The sequence below is a fragment of the Salvelinus alpinus genome, chromosome 20, assembly GCF_045679555.1.
Source record: "Salvelinus alpinus chromosome 20, SLU_Salpinus.1, whole genome shotgun sequence".
NCBI lineage: Eukaryota > Metazoa > Chordata > Actinopteri > Salmoniformes > Salmonidae > Salvelinus > Salvelinus alpinus.
This window is the reverse complement of record NC_092105.1, coordinates 38,596,074-38,620,270: the sequence shown is the minus strand read 5'-3', so window position 1 is coordinate 38,620,270 and position 24,197 is coordinate 38,596,074. Positions and strand designations below refer to the sequence as shown.

General features: G+C 40.4%; 2 protein-coding genes across 5 annotated transcripts in view; one reads left to right on the top strand and one right to left on the bottom strand.

The window, feature by feature from the left end:
- hs6st3b (heparan sulfate 6-O-sulfotransferase 3b) overlaps window positions 1-7,229 on the bottom strand; it is a 96,501-nt gene extending 89,272 nt beyond the window's left edge. The window contains exon 1 of the mRNA XM_071355610.1: window positions 5,752-7,229. Within this exon, the coding sequence (XP_071211711.1) occupies window positions 5,752-6,290 (539 nt within the window). The 5' untranslated portion in view covers window positions 6,291-7,229. The remainder of the gene's footprint in view (window positions 1-5,751) is intronic.
- A 4,697-nt stretch (window positions 7,230-11,926) lies between these two features.
- Window positions 11,927-24,197, top strand: part of uggt2 (UDP-glucose glycoprotein glucosyltransferase 2) — a 44,666-nt gene continuing 32,395 nt past the window's right edge. For 3 of the 4 annotated variants that reach the window (XM_071355609.1, XM_071355608.1, XM_071355606.1), the window contains exons 1-10: window positions 12,062-12,132; window positions 12,558-12,691; window positions 13,062-13,144; window positions 13,429-13,559; window positions 18,709-18,821; window positions 19,020-19,197; window positions 20,122-20,218; window positions 20,311-20,380; window positions 20,465-20,565; window positions 23,962-24,061. In XM_071355609.1, the coding sequence (XP_071211710.1) occupies window positions 12,094-12,132; window positions 12,558-12,691; window positions 13,062-13,144; window positions 13,429-13,559; window positions 18,709-18,821; window positions 19,020-19,197; window positions 20,122-20,218; window positions 20,311-20,380; window positions 20,465-20,565; window positions 23,962-24,061 (1,046 nt within the window). In that variant the 5' untranslated portion in view covers window positions 12,062-12,093. The other variant, XM_071355607.1, reaches the window with a different exon arrangement.

Below are 24,197 nucleotides of genomic sequence, written 5' to 3'. Positions count from 1 at the left end.
GTGTTTATCGTCGAAGGAATGAGCGTTACACCGAGGCCTGGGCTCAGGAGCGGGTTCGATTTGGAGGTGGAGGGTACGTCATGGTCTGGGGCGGTGTGTCACAGCATCATCGGACTGAGCTTGTTGTCATTGCAGGCAAACTCAAGGCTATGCGTTACATGGAAGACATCCTCCTCCCTCATGTGGTACCCTTCCTGCAGGCTCATCCTGACATGACCATCCAGCATGACAATGCCACCAGATATACTGCTCGTTCTGTGCGTGATTTCCTGCAAGACAGGAATGTCAGTGTTCTGCCATGGCCAGCGAAGAACCCGGATCTCAATCCCATTGAGCACGTCTGGGAGCTGTTGGATCGGAGAGTGAGGGCTGGGGCCATTCCCACCAGAAATGTCCGGGAACTTGCAGGTGCCTTGGTGGAAGAGTGGGGTAACATCTCCCTGCAAGAACTGGAAAATCTGGTGCAGTCCATGAGGAGGAAATGCACTGCAGTACTTAATGCAGCTGGTGGCCACACCAGATACTGACGGTTACTTTTGATTTTGACCCCCCCCTTTGTTCAGGGACACATTATTCCATTTCTGTTAGTCACATGTCTGTGGAACTTGTTCAGTTTATGTCTCAGTTGTTGAATCTTGTTATGTTCATACAAATATTTACACATGTTAAGTTTGCTGAAAATAAACGCAGTTGACAGTGAGAGGACGTTTCTTTTTTTGCTGAATTGATGTTTTCATGGAAAACAAGGACATTTCTAAGTGACCCCAAACTTTTGAACGGTAGTGTACATGGTAACTGGTATAAAACTGTTTGGTAGTTACTGTGTAATTAGAATTTAAAACTAGGTGGACCTATACCAGCATTATCCGTGCAGCATTTTGTAGGGGTCACTATAAACATCACAGCTGTGAAGAAATGTTCACATATTATGTACAATGTGAACACACAAGAACACAGCGAGCCCCTTCAAACTCAGAGACAGATCATCAGTAGATCTCCAGACTTCAAAGGCCAGAGAGTGAAGGGAAGGTGTGTGTGTGTGTGTGTGTGTGTGTGTGTCTTTGGCAGGATGCTGCCCACTGGCCAACTCTTTAAACCTCTGAGTGGACATAGATAAATGCCCTCATCCATAGGGATGTGAAGCCAGTAAAAAAATATATAATCACTACAGCTTTACCCTTTCCTATGATCCTAGAGTCCCTGGGTTTTGGTTGATTAAACTCTGCCTTGTGAATTTGGGATTAAAGCTTGAGGAATCCTTAATGCAGAAATAATGATTCTTTGACACGAATTATCTGTATTTATACTATACATACAGATACTGAGTATTTATTATATATTATATCTGCTGTCATTGGAATAACCGATCACATACATCATCGACTCGGGGCAGTTCAGACAAGTTCAGACAGTCAGTGGGCCACGGTTATGAAGTAAACGCAATCATGTCAAATGATTTTATGAAGAAGGCTGCAGATGCACATTTCAATAATACATCGACAGAGGATCTTAGAGCTCATAATACATATCATGAAATGGAGAGAAGTCTTTGCCGTTCGCCTTCAGTCAATTGCTCCATATAATATTTCTAAATGGTAAGAACTGTACTTCTAAATGCACTGTCAACTGTGAGACCTTATATAAACAGGTATGTGCCTTTCCAAATCATGTCCAATCAATTGAATTTACCACAGGTGGACTCCAATCAAGTTGAAGAAACATCTCAAGGATGATCAATGGAAACAGGATGCCCCTGAGCTCAATTTCGAGTCTCATATTGAAGGGTCTGATTACTTATGTAAATAAGGTATTTCTGTTTTTTATTTGGAATACATTTGCAAAATTGTCGAAAAGCCTATTTCTGCTTTGTCATTATGGGGTATTGTGTGTAGATTGATGAGGGGGGAAATTATTTTATACATTTTAAAATAAGGCTGTAACGTAACAAAATGTGGAAAAAGTCAAGGGTTCTGAAAACCTTCCGAATGAACTGTACATGGAAAATTCTATGGATTTGAAAGATGTCATCAAAGTAAACTGTGGTTTTGAGGGTGAAATTTCAACCACAGGATTATGTCATCACGGTCACCAAATTTCAACATAGACAAACCTTGTATAAAATACTGTATGTTGAATTTGTACCTTTTAAAACAACATCAGATCTTCAACTTCATTTCCACTATGAGAAAATATAACAATAGGCTGAGCAGCACCTCCTACTGGAGAGTTGATCTATCTACAGCTAACCTTTGGTCTCCTATCCAGGGTTTGAACCAAGCCCAGCCCTGCTTTTGTATGATATTTGTCACTGACTATTACTAATGTGCTATCGTGAGAATGATTGTTGAGAGATCTCCACTTAACAACTAAATAGATTCACTGATGCTATCGAAGTCATTCCAAAGGGTAGGGTTAACAGAGCAAACCAAACATCTAAGTTAAAGAATAGGACTAAAGTGCATTTAAAGTTTGATTTGATTTGATTCAGTCATATTCTTTAACTTTGATTTTTGGTTGAGATGGAATTATAGAAAAACTGGAATTAAAGCCAGACTAAGTCAGGGAAACAGATGGAACTATTACATCTCCTTTAAACGTTGATATTTGGTTGCGTTGTCAACCAAACACAAGTCAATATTACTTTTGTAATACAATAAATAGCCTATTAACTTGTCGACAAGTTCACAAATGATATGTTGGATTCAAGCCTCAAACTCAACCAAAACTAAAGGTTAAAGAATGGGATTAAGTCAGTGGCTCAGATGGAACTATTCTAAGCAGTACCCATATCTTCTTTAAATGTTGATATTTTGTTGTGTTGTCAACCAAACACAATTCCATATTACTTTTGTAATACAGTAAATAGCCCAGTAAATAGCCTACTACAGGTGTAGGATCTTAATTTGATCCCCTGTTGCAGGAGAATTTGTGGTGTAATTTGAGCTTTAAAAAGGCTTCTGAAGTTTCTCATTTCCCCTTTGACATTTCAGACTTGATTTTCCCTTACGGAAAATGTATTAACCGCGACAAAGATGTCCATTAATTATAATCCACACATAATAACTCACATTTCCTGTTGCTGCATTCATTTTCTGCTGTAGCAAACTGGCTCAAATTAAGATCCTATATCGGTAATGTAACAATATACCGTAAAATGGGTAACACATCCATGGTCACATTTTGAGGTTACTGTAACTATAAATGTCTTCATATATAATCATATAAAGCGTGCATGTTCAAGATAGCATGAATCGGTCTGTGGAGATCTTCACAATTGCTGTAATAATCTGTGCAGAATCTCGAACTGCATTGATCGCTTGCACTATGTACTTATTATGCAATATCAACTGCAATCCAAGTCATTTGGTTGTGCTATTAGATAAAGCACAGTGATAACACTAATTTGTTGTATAAATAACCAACATTTCTGACATGGTATTCCTATTTGAACTTTGCTGTGCTTTTAAATGAGTGAAAGCACAGTGACAGACATTTGGGTTACAACTAAACCAAAAACGCACATTGTTATTCCATTGGAATTTGGTTGTGCTTTAGATGGTTGAAAGCATAGTGATAACACATTGGAAATACAACAAACTTTTTGAGTGGGTGAATATAGGTTGTAATCAATGTCTCAACCAAACATTACCCAATTATCCACGTTGAAATGACTTGGTATGCCCAGTGGGCCTCAATTGTATGCACATCTGTGAATACATGAAAATATGGATCACTTAAAATGTCACTTTCCTAATCTCTAAAGGTCATGGTTTGATTGCAGAGATTATGTAGCGTTTGGTCTAGACTACATTTATTTGCAGTGGGCTTTAATACCAGGAAATAAAAGTAAGGGCAACAGCAACAGGAGCTTTTACAGAGGTGGGGACATAATGAGGACATGCTTGAGACAGACCTATTTTCTCATAATAGAGGATGCAGACAAAAAGCAGAGGGGCTTGAAGCCTGCGTAACAGGGTGCTTCTAGGTAAACAGTAGGCAGGGAGAGAACAATGGATATACAAGGTAGAGAGATGGAGAGTGGGAGAATGGTAACTGCTGTGACTGTATCCCTGCATCATTGAAAGGTAATTCAAGGACAAAAAAGACTGAAAAGTGACCAGAGAAAAATTATGTTTAAGAAAATGAACAGCATGGAAACATTACAATTCATGCTACAGACAGTGAGCTGGGGATATAAAATTATTAAAGGAGAATATAATGGATTAGAGATTACATGGTTGACATGAGGAGTGAAGAGAGCCTTTGCACAAAAGCAGATACCAGACAAAAGGATATAACCCACACGATAAACTAATAAACTGGCATGCCATTCAGATAGTCCACTTGAATAGCCCACCTGTAATCCTCGAAAAAATCTGAGTGTTTCTCATCGGTGTATACATTCCAGACTGGCCACCTCATACAATATATTTGAACACTGTCCTTGGCTAAACTGTAGAAAAGACCTAAGAGTAGGGGTGGAACTTTGGTTTTAGAAGTAGGGGGGACATAAATATATATATATTTTTTTTTTCTCCGCCAGTCAGATAAACACTCCAAACAGCCTACCAGACCGCTCGGAGACGTCCGCATGGTCCTAAAGCACACCGTTGCCTCGTTTAATATCACATTCCAATCATAAAACTGTGGGAGACAAAAATGCAATTTCAGAATGTGGGGGGGGGGGGGGGCATGCCCCGCCCCTGTCCACAGTGAAAAGTCGCCCCTGCCTAAGAGTAAACTGTCGTTTTTGTGTGTTTGCTACAGCTGTGGTGGATAATGGTGGTGAAGATGTTTCTGAGAAAACAGGGCTGTGTTCTGTCCTCCAGGGAGACTGTGAACCTTGTGGCCAACATAGACATATATCCCTTATGTTCTACATCAATTTCCATGCTATCCTTTTCATAGCAGTGCAGGAGAGTGACGCTTTTTCACACTTGAGATGGATGAACTTCATCTGACATTTTCCCACCCTTCTTTACCTTGCACCCTGTGATGTTTTCAAGGGAAAGTCATACGCAGATCAAACAGAAAGCACTAACTTAGCAGTTCTGAGAATATAGCATGCATCGTCAATTCCTAGCAGTGGCACCATTTTATGGTTTAATTAATTTTAGTTGCAGGAATGCCCATGTTATTGGTAACACCTAATTGGTTTACAAAATCCACTCTGTCTGATCTTACTTAACACTATGACCAAAGTTTTTATGTGATTTCAGGTTTCTATCACATCCATTCACTGTCTTCTACACTATCTCTCTGTGCTGAGAGATAGATTTCCACCAGCTGCACTTGGAATCTCTAATTTAACTGGTCCACAGTCTGTCTATCTCTGAGACCTGTAAGGTATCACCAACAACTCCCTGTTGCCTCAGGTAACTTCAAAAGCCTGTTTTGTATTACAGGTAACTTCTAAATACTTTTTTGTATTACAGTTCATAGTCTCAGAGTTCAATGTACATTGAACTGTAGGCCATGCTGTAATTACAGAAGCACATTGTCATGAGGGTAATGCCAAGGAACGTGTGAATATGAATGTAAAGGTATTTCTCTCCCTCCCCCATTCCCTCTCTCTCCTTCTCTCTCTCTACACACACACACACACACACACACACACACACACACACACACACACACACACACACACACACACACACACACACACACACACACACACACACACACACACACACACACACACACACACACACACACATAGATAGAGAGAACGAATAGAATGTTATACAGTACCTTTTGTTCTTTTGAGCTTCCTTCTTGTCCATGATGACAGGTACACAATTGGTGAGCTCTGTCCAGTCGGCATGCAAACCACAGCTCCAGCCCGTAGAGAATCGAGAGAACAGCCAGGACTCCTCTTTCCCTGGTCGGTGGCATGTACATTTCTTCTGCCCTGGCTTGCAGTCGCATGGTTGCTCCAAACGAATATTCCTAACTAAGTGCCTTCCGAACGTGGTTCCCCCGGTTTTTTGAATGTGTAAAAACACTATCACATCGTATCCTTTGATGTTGAAATCCACGTGCCGCTGAAGGTCTCGTTCAGTAAAGTTGAATTTTGACGGCAATTTCGGAGGGCTGTCATCCTCCAGTTCTGTGTAAAAGTCTTCGTTTGTCCGATATTGGGTAGAAAGTATACTGACCCCTCTCAAATTTTCCCCAGTTTTAAAGTGGCAAGAACTGCTGCCAGCTGGACATATATATTGATAGCCTATCATTACAAAAAGAACAGCTAAAATAGGAACTAAGATCAATTTATTGGATTTATCATCCATGTTAACAAGAATATGTTTTCATGCCATTAGTGTGAATTATTACACATGATCCTTTCAGTAGCTGCTGCTTGGTTCATCACAATAATGTCTATGGATCTTCAAAGTGCCACATGTTGATATGGACAAGATTTAGTTATTGTTCTTGCTATCAAAAGGCATATTTTGGTCTGAGCAGGTAGCCTACCTTTATGTTTCAAGGATACTGCAGTCATATCACACCAGAGCAGATCATTTCAAACAAGACAGGCTTGCAAAAACAGGACATATTCCGGTTACTTCTCTTCATGGTTGTCCAACTTCACAAACGGTATTTTCAGTGCTGCACACTGACGTCCCCCGTGCTAGAATTTCAAGTGAAACTGAACCAGTCAACATGTTTCATTCTGATCCCGCAAAATTACAACTTTACATCTCGGGAAACAGTTGTCTGATTCACTTCAGCACCACAAACGTGCTTGTAGGGAAGTGGAGAAATGTCGGCGTTCATATATCCTTATGTCCAAGGCGTGCGCATGAAGGGGCAAGCGACTGCTGCTCCGACTACAGTGGGATGGGTCCTGAAGCATCCTCATACATCGCGCGGTTCAGTTTTGTTCAAACATTGCAGGCTAGCTTAGGCTATTACTTGAAGATGTTGCTGCATTCAAGACCCGGTGATCATGTTACGCCCTCTTCGTGGTAATAATCTATCTATCGATTTTTGTGGACATAACCAAGGCTACTGTAACTTGGCTATAGGCTAGCATAGGAGAAAAGGCTCATAATTTTTCTTGTCTCGTAGAACAGATAGCCTACATTCAGCTCTTGCGGATCAGTCAGCACACACAAGTGACTAGACAATTCGATGTTTTTAAACTAAGCTATGAAAAATTGAGAACGGAATGTGAGTTTAGTGCCGTGCAATTAATTAACCAATGATGGCTAATCTTACACCAAGAAAATGCAACCAATAGCACTTTGAAGACTGCAACGAAAGCCAATGGCGACAGAATAATACAATACAAACGACATTACAATATTGCCAGCCAATCAAATGGGGAAACAATGTATCCAGTCCAATCCAAATACTGTACTAACTTCAGGCAGCCTATTTCATACATTGACATGGTTTCATGAGAACCAAAAGCATTTAAACCAATTAGCACAATATTAATAGATAATTAGATTCACAAAAAAAAGAAATAGATATAAAAGTAAAAAAACAATCGCTAGTGAATGAACCATCATCACTTACGACTTCAACACCATGGACAGATGCCAGGTATCAAGTAGCAACACAAGAGGTTGTTTGTTGTAAATTGTTGACACATGGTATCTGTCCATGGTGCTGAAATTGGACGCGAGAATGATTCATTACCACGAAGAACACTTCATGTAAAGGTATTCCATTTTAAAAGAGCCTTGTGCCAATACTATGTCATCTTAAAAGGCTTTAAAAGAGGAACTGAGAAATACATTTTTAGAAAAGTACTTGATTTATTTTTAAAACTGCAGACTTACAGAGTAAATTGCACATGGCTGGTGAAAACAATGGGCGCATTTGAGTAGTAAGGCTACACCAACCAACTGTAGACAAAAGTCAAGGTGTGATGTCAGGGGAGGTCAGGAACGGATTACCTAATGCAAGCCACGTGCCCCGGGGCACGACTTCCAGGGGCCCCCTACCTCCAAAAATTATAATATATACATATACAGTACCAGTCAAAAGTTTGGACACACCTACTCATTTATTTATTTAGCTATTTTCTACATTGTAGAATAATAGTGAAAACATCAAAACTATGAAATAACAGATATGGAATCATGTAGTAACCAAAAAAGTGTTAAACAAATCAAAATATAGTTTATATTTGAGATGCTTCAAAGTAGCCACCCTTTGCCTTGATGACAGCTTGCACACTCTTGGCATTCTCTCAACCAGCTTCATGAGGTAGTCACCTGTAACGCATTTCAATATAGAGGTGTGCCTTGTTAAAAGTTAATTTGTGGAATTTCTTTCCTTCTTAATGCGTTTGAGCTAATCAGTTGTGTTGTGATAAGGTAGGGGTGGTATACAGAAGATAGCCCTATTTGGTAAAAGACCAAGTCCATATTATGGCAAGAACAGATCAAATAAGCAAAGAGAAACGACAGTCCATCATTACTTTAAGACATGTCAAGAACTTTGAAAGTTTCTTCAAGTGCAGTTGCAAAAACCATCAAGCACTATGATGAAACTGTCTCTCATGAGGACTGCCACAGGAAAGGAAGACCCAGAGTTACCTCTGCTGCAGAGGATAAGTTCATTAGAGTTACCAGCCTCAGAAATTGCAGCCCAAATAAATGCTTCACAGAGTTCAAGAAACAGACACATTTCAACATCAACTGTTCAGAGGAGACTGCGTGAATCAGGCCTTCATGGTTGAATCGCTGCAAAGAAACCACTACTAAAGGATAGAAGAAGAAGAAAAAGAAGAAGAGACTTGTTTGGGGCAAGAAACATGAGCAATGGACATTAGACCGGTGGAAATCTGTCCTTTGGTCTGATGAGTCCAAATTTGAGATTTTGGGTTCCAACCACTGTGTCTTTGTGAGACGAAGAGTAGGTGAATGGATGATCTCCGCATATGTGGTTCCCCCCGTGAAGCATGGAGGAGGATGTGTGATTGTGTAGGGGTGCTTTGCTGGTGACACTCTCTGTGAATTATTTAGAATTCAAGGCACACTGTGGTACCGAGCATTTTTTGTAAATGGTTGCAGGAGTGGGGGCTGGGGGGAGCAAATATCATAAGAGCACTTCATAAGCAATGGCAAAATGGTTAGAATCGCAGGAAATTGGCTTTAAAATTGCAACATTTTCTCTCAGCCTCATGGCAAAATGAAGGAGGAGAGATTACTGTGAAACTATCTCGTAGAGTAGAGGACCTTCTGCATTTCAGGTAAAATAACAACTCAATGTTTATATCCCAGGACAAATTAGTTAGCAACAGCAAGCAAGCTAGCTAAATTGCCATAAATGTTTAATGCTTTCGACCTGTCCCAAATTAATATAGTTGGGTCAGAGTTTATTTTCATATTTCAACCTGCGTGTCCTGATCAAGTCTGGTGTGGATGGACAAAATCAATGTGCACGCGGTGGCGTACGCACGTGCCGGGTGTAGTCAGCATGTAATGTGGTTTTCCAACAGCAAGACTCAGATTAACATGGCAGTGTTGCCATTGCTTATAAAAGTTTTTCTTTAAAATGTTGAACTAAACATGTCTCCAAACCCAATATCACACACTCACCGTCTGAAATCATATGCATGTGTTAAATAATCAGAGTGAGAGAGAGCCTCATTTGTAGACTATTAATCAAGGCAAAGTTGGTTCCTGTTTCAGTCAAACAAATTAAAAACACCCTAATGATTGGTTGACAATAGAGCCTCCCACCCTCAATGCAGCCGATGGCTGCAAGATGAAGTTGGTAAAGAGCAACTGCAGAACTGCAGTCAAATCTTCATGACCTATGATCACAGAATTTTTGTAACGTTCATGTAGTCGACGTGTAGGTCCAAGTTGGTCAATTGTTATCCCCATAATGCAACACACTTTGAAAGGCGGTGACCAACGATGGTCATTAGTCTACAGTTTAAAAATGTAAATTAATACTTTAAATAAATACATTTTAAAAAGAGTAATTGTGTCCATAGTGAAGGACTCTCCAGTTGGTTTAACACAGGCAGCGCAATTCTGAAAAAGAACAGATGTGAAGTAGTGGAAGAAATATCAGAATTGGGCTGCTTGTCTAAACACAGCCACTTCACAAGCCTATACAGCAGCTGTACATCAAATCAAATCAAAATTTATTTTTTACTTTAGTTTATATTTAGTTCATATTTTTCTTAACTCTTATTTTTCTTAAAAACAGCATTGTTGGTTAAGGCCATTTCACGGTAAGGTCTACACCTATTGTATTCGGCGCAGGTTACAAATACAATTTTATTCGATTTTTGATCCTAATCTGTCTACGTCTATCTGTCTACATCTGTTTCTTTTGTGTCAGGAATCACATTTAGTGGGCTTAATACTTTAGGGGAACAAACAACCAGATGCAATTCAGGTAGAATAGTTCTGAATCCAAAATCGTTTTAAATACTTCACACAAGCTTATAAGAAATCACGCTATGCCCTCTGACGAACCATCAAACAGGAAAAGCGTCAATACAGGACTAAGATCGAATCGTACTACACCGGCTCCGACGCTCGTCGGATGTGGCAGGGCTTGCAAACTATTACAGACTACAAAGGGAAGCACAGCCGAGAGCTGCCCAATGACACAAGCCTACCAGACGAGCTAAATAACTTCTATGCTCGCTTCGAGGCAAGTAACACTGAAACATGCATGAGAGCATGATGTGAGTAAGACCTTTAAACAGGTCAACATTCACAAGGCCGCAGGGCCAGATGGATTACCACGACGTGTACTCCGAGCATGCGCTGACCAACTGGCAAGTGTCTTCACTGACATTTTCAACCTCTCCCTGTCTGAGTCTGTAATTCCAACATGTTTCAAGCAGATCACCATAGTCCCTGTGCCCAAAAACAAAGGTAACCTGCCTAAATGACTACCGCCCCGTAGCACTCACGCCTGTAGCCATGAAATGCTTTGAAAGGCTGGTCATGGTCCACATCAACACCATTATCCCAGTACATCACCGGGGCCAAGCTTCCATTCATCCATGACCTCTATACCAGGCGGTGTCAAAGACTCCAGCCACCCTAGTCATAGACTGTTCTCTCTGCTACCGCATGGCAGCGGTACCAGAGCGCCAAGTCTAGGTCCAAGAGGCTTATAAAAAGCTTCTACCCCCAAGCCATAAGGCTCCTGAACATCTAATCAAATGGCTACCCAGACTTTTTGCATTGCCCCCCTCCCCCACCGCCACGCTGATGCTACTCTGTTATCTATGCATAGTCACTTGAATAACTCTACCTACATGTACATATTACCTCAATTACCTCGACACCAGTGCCCCTTCACATTGACTCTGTACCGGTACCTGTATGTAGCCCCACTATTGTTATCTACTGCTGCTCTTATATTATTTGTTATTCTTATCTCTTAAGAATAACAAATAATATAAGAGCAGCAGTAAATAACAATTGTATATTATACAATAGTATAATAGTTATATATTGTTATATTCTTAGAACTGTATTGTTGGTTAAGGGCTTGTAAGTAAGCATTTCACTGTAGGGTCTACACCTGTTGATTTGATACAACAAGTCTCGAAATTAACACATATGCCTACATAGCCAATATGTAGGGCATGCTTTATTAATATAAAATTCGATTGTGATTTCCCATTATTTCACAGTAGGTTATATATAAGGTGCAGCATGTTGCCTTTTCGGTTCCATATCAGGGATCCTTCAGACGTCGCTACCCCATTTAAATGATATGTAAAATGGTTTAAGGTAAGCGTTATGGATAGGATAGGGGCTTAGGTTTAGGGTAGGGATGTTGCTCCGCAAACCCCTTGAATAAAAAAAAAAGAATCTAACATGTAGGTGGCCATGACATTGCATGTCCCAAAATGTTGTCACCAAAAACGAGTTATTTTATTAACTACGCCCGAGTACACTTCTCAGAAAGGTATACATTATGTAATACAAAATCCAATACATATTATACAATGTTTTATTTTCCTCTGGCTGTTAAAAAGAATACAAACAAATATATTTTACAATATAAGAAGTAGGGAAGGACCTATCAATGGCAGCGGCCAGCATTACCGGGGTAAGGAATATTAATACTGTAACCACTAAAAATGTCTGTAGAATGTTCGAAGCTTCAATTGGGAGCTTATTGGGCTACAAAGTAAGAATCTTGTCATAGCCCGTTTTCCTTGACATTATTGTAACGCTGCTTGAATCCGTTTTCATTCATATAAGCAGCTTTCCTATAGTGTGTTAAATGAAACGTGAGGCTATCATTTGCTATCCTGACTAGCCTATCATTTGTTATCCTGGCTAACTGAGACTTTCTCACATTAATGATTTCCCGCCCCTGTTATTTTATGTCACGCTCTTTCATCTCATTCGGTTCATCTTCTTCAATGGACTGCATAAGCTATCCCTTCACATAATATGTTGTCTGCTATTGCATCTGTAAACAATTGCTTGCTACAGCTACGTGGCACTTTGAGACGATAACATTACAGGGTCATGTTACATTTCACTCTCTTTTCTATAAATCTAATCTATTGCCGAATATGTCAATCTTCTCCATCGTGTCTTGTGTAGAGGATGAGAAACATATTGTTGTTGTTGTCGTCGCTGCTTCTGCTGAACGTCCAGTATGTCCAGTCCGCATCGAAAGGCGTCTCTGCCAGTCTGAAAGCCAAGTGGAGCATGACGCCTTTCCTCCTGGAGACAAGGTATATTTTACTGAATAAATTAGCTGGAAAACAAAAATGCATGTCTCCAGGAAGGCATAGGCCTACTACTTATGTCTCTCCTGAATACCATATATGCAGGCCTATCCATTTTATAAGCGTTAGGCTAGGCTACATGCATGTAGATTATGCTTGTGTACTAATTACAATAGAAATAGGGACTGCTCCTTATTCCACCAAAACGGCTAAGTTGTATAACTATGTAATTACTAAAGTACAATGTGTAGTAATGACAGTGTTACTACAAGACAGGTATAAGAGCAACTAAATGTAACATGTTGCAGTTCCTCAATCATAATGAACTTACATTTTCCTGTGTTCATACCTTTTTATTTCCTAATCTTTTTTTTAGTGAGTTTATTGCAGAGGATGGAAATGAGAAATTCTGGGACTTTGTTGAAACTGTGAAGGAGTTAACGGTTTACAAAAATGGAGGTATGTGGACACTATGATGTGACAAGCAAACACTTCAGTTTTATTACCACAAAATATGTGTTCTCAGATACAATGCTTCTCACACAATCTGTTACATTGCCTCTTTCCGGCACTTCCAGACAGATTGATACAGAAATGTAAATGTGGATTGAATTTGATGAATAATAAAGGTCTTTGGTCCATGAGAAAACCTCATAAATCTGCGTACTAACTAATTTATGTGGATTTTGATTGTGAGAGTCAAGATTCTTTGCGCATTCATTTGACTCAGATTTCCTTTACAGAGTCTGTGCGCTCCTATTACAACTTGGTAATCAAGAAGGCTGGACAGTTTTTGACGGCGCTCCAGGTCAATCTCCTCAAATTTGCTCTCTCCTTGAGGTCCTACTCACCAGCTGTTCATGCATCCCAACAGGTAGGCCCTGAAATACTTTTACAACTCACCTCACTGTGATGATCAATTTGAAGAAAGGCGTTCAATAGCAGGTTGAAACAGTGTAAAACATGTTTTTTTGTAGATGTTGTTTCAAAGCCTAACACAACAAAATGGACAGGGCTTTCTAAGGTGATGATTTAACTCTAAACACCCATACGCATACTAGAGCTTATGCATAGGTTTATTTATTAATTAAAATTATGATTGTGCAGTTATACAATACATAGCCTATGCATATTACGCATAGCAGAAAAACATAAAACAAAACTGATTTAAGGCGTCTTTGGTACATAATTGGTCGAGAGTGTGGACTGTATTATTATGCATACTGGACGGTCTGTTATGCTACGCTCCAAAATGTATATCAATTAGTCTGCAAGAGAACTTATAGCCATAGGCAATGCTGTTGGTTCATTGATTGTGGAGGGCGGCATACAGTTAGCCTACAATTAGTGAATTTGTATTTGATTTTGAATAGCCTAGTAACAGGGATTTTTTTATGTTTTCATAATTAATTGGGTGACACATTACCTTTAGCTATACAGAATATCTCACCATCATGCGTTTCCATCTCCTCTCTCCTGTATTCCTTTCTTGAGCGTGCAGACTAAGCACTGGGTAGCTCCAGGAACAAGGTTGGAGAGCCCATGGCATACAGCATTTGGGTGGAATATCACCTGTCGGGCAGCGAGAGCACGCACCTCAAACAGTAGTTGATAAGTGGATTGAAATAAGTGTTGTTATATTTATTTCTCAGCTACTCATAATAAGCACATGCTCCGCTATAAAACCCAAGTAGCCTACAAAACGGCTGGAAAGCGCACAGCCTCCATTTGCTATTTGAGTGCATAGAGATGACATGTCTTCCCCCCCCTGTTCCTGTCCATTTGATAATGAACCATTTTAAATCGAAAGGCAAGATTAATAGTCTGATGGGTGAAAATATGGTCACTTGATGAAGGAACAGCTGTGCAGCCTGAGGCAAGGAACAGAGCGCAAGCTTTTCTTTGCTACTTTCTCAAATAATCAATAGTCTATAGTCGCACCATGCAGCCCATGTATGTTTTCATTTCTAAGACATTCTAAGGTTTGTATCATTCACAACTAAAGTTACCAAATAACTCTAAGTCTATTCTAAAATGGATTAAAAAAAAGTCCCCTCATCAATCTATACACAATACCCCATAATGACAAAGCAAAAACAGTTTTTATAAATTGTTGCTAATTTATGAAAAATTAAAAAACTTAAATATGACATTTACATAAGTATTCAGACTCGGTACTTAGTTGAAGCACCTTTGGCAGGGATTACAGCCTCGAGTCTTCTTGGGTATGATGATACAAGCTTGGCACACATGTATTTGGGGAGATTCTCCATTCTTCTCTGCATTCTTCCTCTCAAGCTCTGTCAGGTTGGATGGGGAGCGTCGCTGCACAGCTATTTTCAGGTCTCCAGAGATGTCCAGGCTCTGGCTGGGCCACTCAAGGACATTCAGAGACTTGTCACGAAACCACTCCTATGTTGTCTTGGATGTGTTCTTAGGGTTGTTGTCCTGTTGGAAGTTGAACCTTCACCCCAGTCTGAGGTCCTGAGTGCTCTGGAGCAGGTTTTCATCAAGGATCTTTCTGTACTTTAATCTGTTAATCTTTCCCTCGATCCTGACTAGTCTCCCAGTCCCTGCCGCTGAAAAACATCCCCACAGCATGATGCTGCCACCCCCATGCTTCACCGTAGGGATGGTGCCAGGTTTCCTCCAGATGTGACACTTGGCATTCAGGCCAAAGACTTTAATCTTGGTTTCATCAGACCAGATAATCTTGTTTCTCATGGTCTGAGAGTCCTTTAGGTGCCTTTTTGGCAAACTCCAAGCGTGCTGTCATGTGCCTTTTTCTGAGAAGTGGCTTCTGTCTGGCAATTCTACCATAAAGGGCTGATTGATGGAGTGTTCCAGAGATGGTTGCCCTTCTGGAAGGTTCTCCCATTTTCACAGATGAACTCTGGAGCTCTGTCAGAGTGACCATCGGGTTTTTGGTCACCTCCCTGACCAAGGCCCTTCTCCCCCGATTTCTCATTTTGGCCGGGAGGTCAGTTCTAGGAGTATTGGTGGTTCCAAACTTCCATTTAAGAATGATTGAGGCCACTGTGTTCTTGGGGACCTACCTCGACACAATTCTGTCTCGGTCCTCTTTGGACAATTCCTTCAGTTTTTGCTCTGACATGCACTGTCAACTGTGGGACCTTATATAGATAGGTGTGTGCCTTTCCAAATCATCCAATCAATTGAGTTTACAACAGGTGGACTCCAATCAAGTTCTAGAAATATCTCAAGGATGACCAATTGAAACAGGATGCACCTGAGCTAAATTTTGAGTCTCATAGCAAAGGGTCTAAATACATACAGTGGCAAGAAAAAGTATGTGAACCCTTTGGAATCACCTGGATTTCTGCATAAATATGTCATCAAAACGTCACAACAGTAGACAAACACAGTGTGCTTAAACTAATAACACACAAACAATTATATGTTTTCATGTCTTTATTGAACACACCATGTAAACATTCACAGTACAGGGTGGAAAAAGTATGTGAGCCCTTGGATTTAATCATGGGTTGACACTCCTTTGGCAGCAATAACCTCAACCAAATGTTTTCTGTAGTTGTGGATCAGGCCTGCACAACGGAAAGGAAGAATTTTTTAACATACCTCTTTACAAAACGGTTTCATTTCAGCTATATTCTTGGGGTGTCTGGTGTGAACTGCTCGAGGTCATACCACAGCATCTCAATCGGGTTGAGGTCAGGACTCTGACTGGGCCACTCCAGAAGGTCTATTTTCTTCTGTTGAAGCCGTTGTTGTTGATTTACTTCTGTGTTTTGGGTCATTGTCCTGTTGCATCACCCAACTTCTGTTGATCTTCAATTGGCGGAGAGATAGCCTTACATTCTCCTGCAAAATGTCTTGATAAACTTGTGAATTCATTTTTCCGTCGATGATAGCAAGCTGTCCAGGCCCTGTGGCAGGAAAGCAGCCCCAAATCATGATGCTCCCTCCACCATACTTTACAGTTGGGATGAGGTTTTGATGTTGATATTTTTCTCCACATAGTGTGTGTTCCTTCCAAACAACTCTACTTTAGTTTCATCTGTCACCAGAATATTTTGCCAGGAGCGCTGTGGAACATCCAGGTGCACTTTTGTGAACTTTTTTGGACAGCAGTGGCTTCTTCCGTGGAGTCCTCCCATGAACAACAGTCTTGTTTAGTGTTTTACGTATCGTAGACTCGTCAACAGAGATGTTAGCATGTCCCAGAGATTTCTGTAAGTCTTTAGCTGACACTCTAGGATTATTCTTAACCTCCAGTGATGATCCATGGCAAGAAGCCTCCAGTGATGATCCATGGCACGAAGCCTCCAGTGATGATCCATGGCAAGAAGCCTCCAGTGATGATCCATGGCAAGAAGCCTCCAGTGATGATCCATGGCACGAATACTGTCACGCCCTGACCTTAGAGAGCCTTTTTATGTCTCTATTTGGTTTGGTCAGGGTGTGATTTGGGGTGGGCATTCTATGTTTTTGTTTTCTATGATTTTGTATTTCTATGTTTTGGCCGGGTACGGTTCTCAATCAGGGACAGCTGTCTATCGTTGATTGGGAACCATACTTAGGTATCCATTTTCCCTCCTTTCAGTGTGGGAAGTTAACTTTGTTTGTGGCACATAGCCTTAAGCTTCACGGTTGTTTTGTATTGTTTATTGTTTTGTCGGCGTCATCACCTAATAAAAGGAATATGTACGCTCACCACGCTGTGCTTTGGTCCTCTTCATTCGACAGCCGTGACACGTAGGGAGAGTAGCAACAGTGCTGAACTTTCTCCATTTATAGACAATTTGTCTTACCGTGGACTGATGAAGATCAAGGCTTTTAGAGATACTTTTGTAGCCCTTTCCAACTTTATGCAAGTCAACAATTCTTAATCTTGGGTCTTCTGAGATCTGTTTTGGTCGAGGCATGGTTCTCATCAGGCAATGCTTCTTGTGAATAGCAAACAAAAATTTTGTGAGTTTTTTTAAAGGGCAGGGCAGCTCTAACCGACATATCCAATCTCGTCTCATTGATTGGACTCCAGGTCAGCTGACTCCTGACTCCAATTAGCTTTTGGAGAAGTCATTAGCCTTGGGGTTCACATACTTTTTCCAACCTACACTGTGAATGTTTAAATGATGTATTCAATATAGACAAGAAAAATACAATAATGTGTGTGTTATTAGTTTAAGCACACTGTGTTTGTCTATTGTTGTGACTTGGATGAAGAAATGTAATGACTAATTTATACAGAAATCCAGGTAATTCCAAAGGGTTCACACTCTTTCCACTGTATGTAAATAAGGTATTTATTTGTTTAAATTTGCAAACATTTCTGAAAACCTGTTTTCGATTTGTCATTATGGGGTATTGTGTTTAGATTGATGAGGGGATTTAAAAAAAAAAAAAAATCTACTTTAGAATAAGGCTGTAATGTAACAAAGTGTGGAAGGGGTCTGAATACTTTCCCGAATGCACTGTCGGACCTGTTTTCAAATATCACTTTTACGCCCAACATAGCCACTTCACCTGCGCACTTGCTCCGTAATGGAAAAAATATCCTTTCTATTTTATTCCGCTAAGTTCAACTATATTATTTTTTACTATTAAACCATATAAAATAAAATAATGGCAAGGGACTTAAAAGCATATCTTGTCAGCTAAATGAACAAGCCTACAGCCTCTGTCATGGAGCATAGCCATATAACTAACATACAGTAGGCCAACGCATATTCTGTTCTTCTGAAATACATTTTCTTCATATCATAATGTTTCTTTAGACTTTACTGAAATAAATAATGAATTTGTTGTGATGGCATATATTAAATCAATTTATTATACTTTTTAAAATGTAGATGTTCCAATGGCGCCCATCAGCGGCTTGTATGTGTGGGGGCCTGGAGATGCTAAATGTGTTAATGTTAATTAACGGTCAATTACCGTGAGACCGGCAGTCTTTTGCATGACAACCGGCTGACAAAATATCAGGACCGCCACAGCCCTAATGCTGTAGCCTAATTGTGTCGCTCCTCTGCTCGCAATAGATAGGCAGTGATGAGTCTCCGCCTGAGGCATGCCTTGCCTTTGTTTCGGTCCATGGCCAACATGGCTGCAGCACAAAGGATTTGAAGAAGCTCCTGAAGGCAGCTGCAGGCAGGTAGCTACACACCACTTCGTTCTCATCTCCTCAGAGGATCTACCTCACTCTAGTGCAAGAGTGAACTAACAACATAAATTTAAATATGTTATTTTATAATTAACAGTTAATAAATTATGTTATTCAAGTTTGATTAGTACAAATTATAGATTTGTATGTAAATGGTGGAATCTAACTTCTCTTTTTACATGTTTGCAGGCCAAAACCTTATCTATACAAGAATGAGCATAGATACCCTGGACTCAATAAGACAGATGTCCCAGTTGTGATCCTTTATGCTGAGATCGGCACCAAAAAGTTTGGCTCCTTCCACAAGGTGCTGGCTGAGAAGGCTGCGGAGGGCAAGCTCGTCTATGTGCTGCGTCACTTTGTAGCCGTGAGTAGTGAGGCTTTTTGGATTTCCTTAACAGCTTTGAACGGTATTTAAAGATTGATGTGCTTTAGCCAGGGATTGAAGTGGGATTTTATAGGGGGTGCAACAACTGTCCTCAAAACCGGGTGCTTTACCACACTTATTTTGAACAGTAATCTATTAAATTACCACTGTATGGTGTTTTTGATCCTCAGTTGCTATAACTCATAATGGTTGGCTGTGCTCTTGTACATGTGAAAATCTGATTTGGTTTTGTCCAATATTGGACTGATGTAAGATTGCGTGTTGTTGGAAGCTTGGAAGTGTTCATGCTAATGTAGAACAGGCTTGTGCTTTACTGTGCATTGTGGTCACTGGTTCCAACTTTGAGCTCTGTGGGAAGATGGAATGGAGGGGGTGACAGGAAGGCCATTGCAGCTTTAAGAACAACATCCACAAAGGGCGAGGTCATCAGGGCTGTACAACAAATGGATTGCATTAGCTGCCAGTGTTCAGCAGGAGAATACAGATAACCAGAGGAAGTTTAGCTGGGGCCTGAGTAACGGATGGCCTGACACTGTGAGAAGCAGCACTAATGTGTTCTTTTCAGAGATGTACCACAGAGTTCACGAGCTACCGCGTAGGTGTAAAAGACTACACATTCAGAGCGCCTCGTGTCTCTAAGATGTGAATAAAATCTGAAGAATCACAGGGTCGTGGAGTTGAAGTTAACATGCCAGGCCCTTTGGCATGCACTACTGATTGGTCCGCTCATGAAGAAAAAAAATTGATTTCTTATAGGCCTTGAAGTGTTAAATAAGTGTTTTGCTTCCCCCTTATTCGGTGTCAGTATGACAAACACACATCAGTACCATTGGTTCTTAGATTGAATTAAAACAGATGCTTTTATGGTTAAGATTATATTTCCATTGCTGATTTCCACTACAGGAGCCAAGGCCTCAAAAGATGCTGTTGTCTGGATATGGTGTTGAATTGGCCATAAAAAGCACTGAGTACAAAGCTGTGGATGACACACAAGTAAAAGGTTTGTTTGTGCATTCCTATTCTGTATTAAAATATATATTTAACTGATGCCAATTGAAGAATATTAAGGGCAACTCTGCTGCTTTTCCACAGATAAAGGAACAGCGAACACTGATGAGGATGACATTGATGAAGTCCAAGGCTTTCTCTTTGGGAAATTGAAGTGAGTTAATGTATTTGTAAGTCAATGTATTTGTATAACAAATATTAGAACCGTAGTATCACCTTCTGTCTTGTTCCATCCCAGAAACTCCCACCCAGACCTGCAGGAGCAGCTAGGGGAGCTCCGGAAGCATCTGTTAGAGAGCACCAATGACATGGCTCCTCTCAAAGTGTGGGAGCTTCAAGGTACTGAGCATCCATTAGTTATGCTAGAAGTTTTTCCTGACCACATGACCTGACTAGGAAAAACTCAAGGTCCTTGCTAATAGATACCTCGAGTGTACCAACTCAATATTAGAGTGTGTGACTCAATATTAGGATGATGCTCTTAATATTTTGTCAGAAGGGGACCATTGCGTTCTCCCTGGAGCTTGGCTGGTGCGTAAAACCCTCAAATTCAGACAAACAAAAGGTGTAATGGGTCCACACTCTAAAAGATTATTAAAAAATATATATTATTTTTGGGGTAGCATACATAGCCATTTAGGCTTTGCAGCCTTCTATGTTGTAGGTGCAATTTTATTTGAATTCAAAACAGCATTTGTAGGGAACCACTAATGAGCAGCAGGTGCTTCTAATTAGGGTTGCCACTCATCTGCCAATCATGGATGTAGCTTTTCTGGTTTACCTGTATTCAAGTTAGTCACGAAGAAATACAGAATTATTGGGTATGGGAGCGGGCACAAAGGTCAATTGAGGGCATCAGGCGTGAATTATTCATTAATCAATTGCGTTAGGTGGCTGCTCACTTGGGTACATTATATCAATTCATGAGATAACTTACCACAAAGGACATCAGGCTCAAACGTTCATAAATGTGTGGGGCTAACTCATAAACGATATGTAAAATCTGATATGGACAGTGTTGTTGTATAACTTTTGGCCAATAGGAAGGAGATGAAATCGAGTTATTAGTTTATACCGTGCGGGGATACAGAATTACATTTATATACAGTTGAAGTCGGAAGTTTACATACACTTAGGTTGGAGTCATTAAAACTCGTTTTCAACCACTCCACAAATGTCTTGTTAACAAACTATAGTTTTGGTAAGTCGGTTAGGACATCTACTTTGTGCATGACACAAGTAATTTTTCCAACAATTGTTTACAGACAGATTATTTCACGTATAATTCACTGTATCACAATTCCAGTGGGTCAGAAGTTTACATACACTAAGTATACCTGTGTTTATTGACAATAGACTTGATGCATCACAGCTGTCATTGAAAGTAAGTATATACAGTGGGGCAAAAAAGTATTTAGTCAGTCACCAATTGTGCAAGTTCTCCCACTTAAAAAGATGAGAGAGGCCTGTAATTTTCATCATAGGTACACTTCAACTATGACAGACAAAATGAGAAAAATAAATCCAGAAAATCACATTGTAGGATTTTTTATGAATTTATTTGCAAATTATGGTGGAAAATAAGTATTTGGTCACCTACAAACAAGCAAGATTTCTGGCTCTCACAGACCTGTAACTTCTTCTTTAAGAAGCTCCTCTGTCCTCCACTCGTTACCTGTATTAATGGCACCTGTTTGAACTTGTTATCAGTATAAAAGACACCTGTCCACAACCTCAAACAGTCACACTCCAAACTCCACTATGGCCAAGACCAAAGAGCTGTCAAAGGACACCAGAAACAAAATTGTAGACCTGCACCAGGCTGGGAAGACTGAATCTGCAATAGGTAAGCTGCTTGGTTTGAAGAAATCAACTGTGGGAGCAATTATTAGGAAATGGAAGACATACAAGACCACTGATAATCTCCCTCGATCTGGTGCTCCACGCAAGATCTCACCCCGTGGGGTCAAAATGATCACAAGAACGGTGAGCAAAAATCCCAGAACCACACGGGGGGACCTAGTGAATGACCTGCAGAGAGCTGGGACCAAAGTAACAAAGCCTACCATCAGTAACACACTACGCCGCCAGGGACTCAAATCCTGCAGTGCCAGACGTGTCCCCCTGCTTAAGCCAGTACATGTCCAGGCCCGTCTGAAGTTTGCTAGAGAGCATTTGGATGATCCAGAAGAAGATTGGGAGAATGTCATATGGTCAGATGAAACCAAAATAGAACTTTTTGGTAAAAACTCAACTCGTCGTGTTTGGAGGACAAAGAATGCTGAGTTGCATCCAAAGAACACCATACCTACTGTGAAGCATGGGGGTGGAAACATCACGCTTTGGGGCTGTTTTTCTGCAAAGGGACCAGGACGACTGATCCGTGTAAAGGAAAGAATGAATGGGGCCATGTATCGTGAGATTTTGAGTGAAAACCTCCTTCCATCAGCAAGGGCATTGAAGATGAAACGTGGCTGGGTCTTTCAGCATGACAATGATCCCAAACACACCGCCCGGGCAACGAAGGAGTGGCTTCGTAAGAAGCATTTCAAGGTCCTGGAGTGGCCTAGCCAGTCTCCAGATCTCAACCCCATAGAAAATCTTTGGAGGGAGTTGAAAGTCCGTGTTGCCCAGCAACAGCCCCAAAACATCACTGCTCTAGAGGAGATCTGCATGAAGGAATGGGCCAAAATACCAGCAACAGTGTGTGAAAACCTTGTGAAGACTTACAGAAAACATTTGACCTCTGTCATTGCCAACAAAGGGTATATAACAAAGTATTGAGATAAACTTTTGTTATTGACCAAATACTTATTTCCACCATAATTTGCAAATAAATTCATAAAGAATCCTACAATGTGATTTTCTGGATTTTTTTTTCTCATTTTGTCTGTCATAGTTGAAGTGTACCTATAATGAAAATTACAGGCCTCTCTCATCTTTTTAAGTGGGAGAACGTGCACAATTGGTGGCTGACTAAATACTTTTTTGCCCCACTGTAGTTGACAGAAAACGATTTATTCTATTAAGTAAGTTTTATGCAACATCTTTTTGATTACAGACCCATTATACATTGTGTTTGTCTACACTCAGTGTATACCACTCGATCTGACCAGGAAAAAGTCTGAGCCCTTGTTGAGGAAAACCCCCTGGCCATACCCATTCGTTGTGTGCTAGCCTGTGTGGCACTTAGTGACTGTGAGGATCACCGTGGTGACAGTTTGATGAATGGAATGGAAATGATAGCACTTTACTCTTGAGCTTAGTAAAGCAATCAGTTCATGTTCAGTAGAGACTGTCAAGCACAGGTTCAATGTACCGGTCTTGGCCACGTGTTGCTCTAACCGTGTGCTATTACTTTGATTGTATGAAGTGGAGTGGAAATAGGCAGGACTAAGCAAGCTTTCTATAACCCTTACGCCGAATCAGTTCAACACAGAATGGTATGATGTCCTAAAAAAGGGAAAATGGTCTACTATTTGAAATATTTAGAAGTGGAGCTAATGATATATGTACCGACTTCACAGTCCACACAGTTTCACGGAGTGCCTCAGTCTGAATCAAATATTTGAATGAAATCAATATTTGATTCAATCTATATATTACAAATGAACAATTTTTATTTTTTTATGCATGGCCATTTTTCACCAAGTACTGTAGGCATCCCAGGGAGATCTACCTTTCCAAGAAAAAGTTATCAACTGGTTCAACTTCAAATGATTTCAACTTCAACAGATCTAAGCTTCCAGGCAGCGGCCAGGATCATGTCTGTACCAACGTTTGATGCTCTGAAGCTTATGAGAGACCTCAGTCAGAACTTCCCCAGCAAAGCCAGGTAAAGCTATACACCTCACACTCTTTCTATTTAAAAAAACCAATGACAACCTTGCACAGTCTGTAGGAATAAATAAGCCTATTTGACATGAAATAAGAAGTTCTCCCTGCTTGTAGACTTGAATCCGATCCTGGAG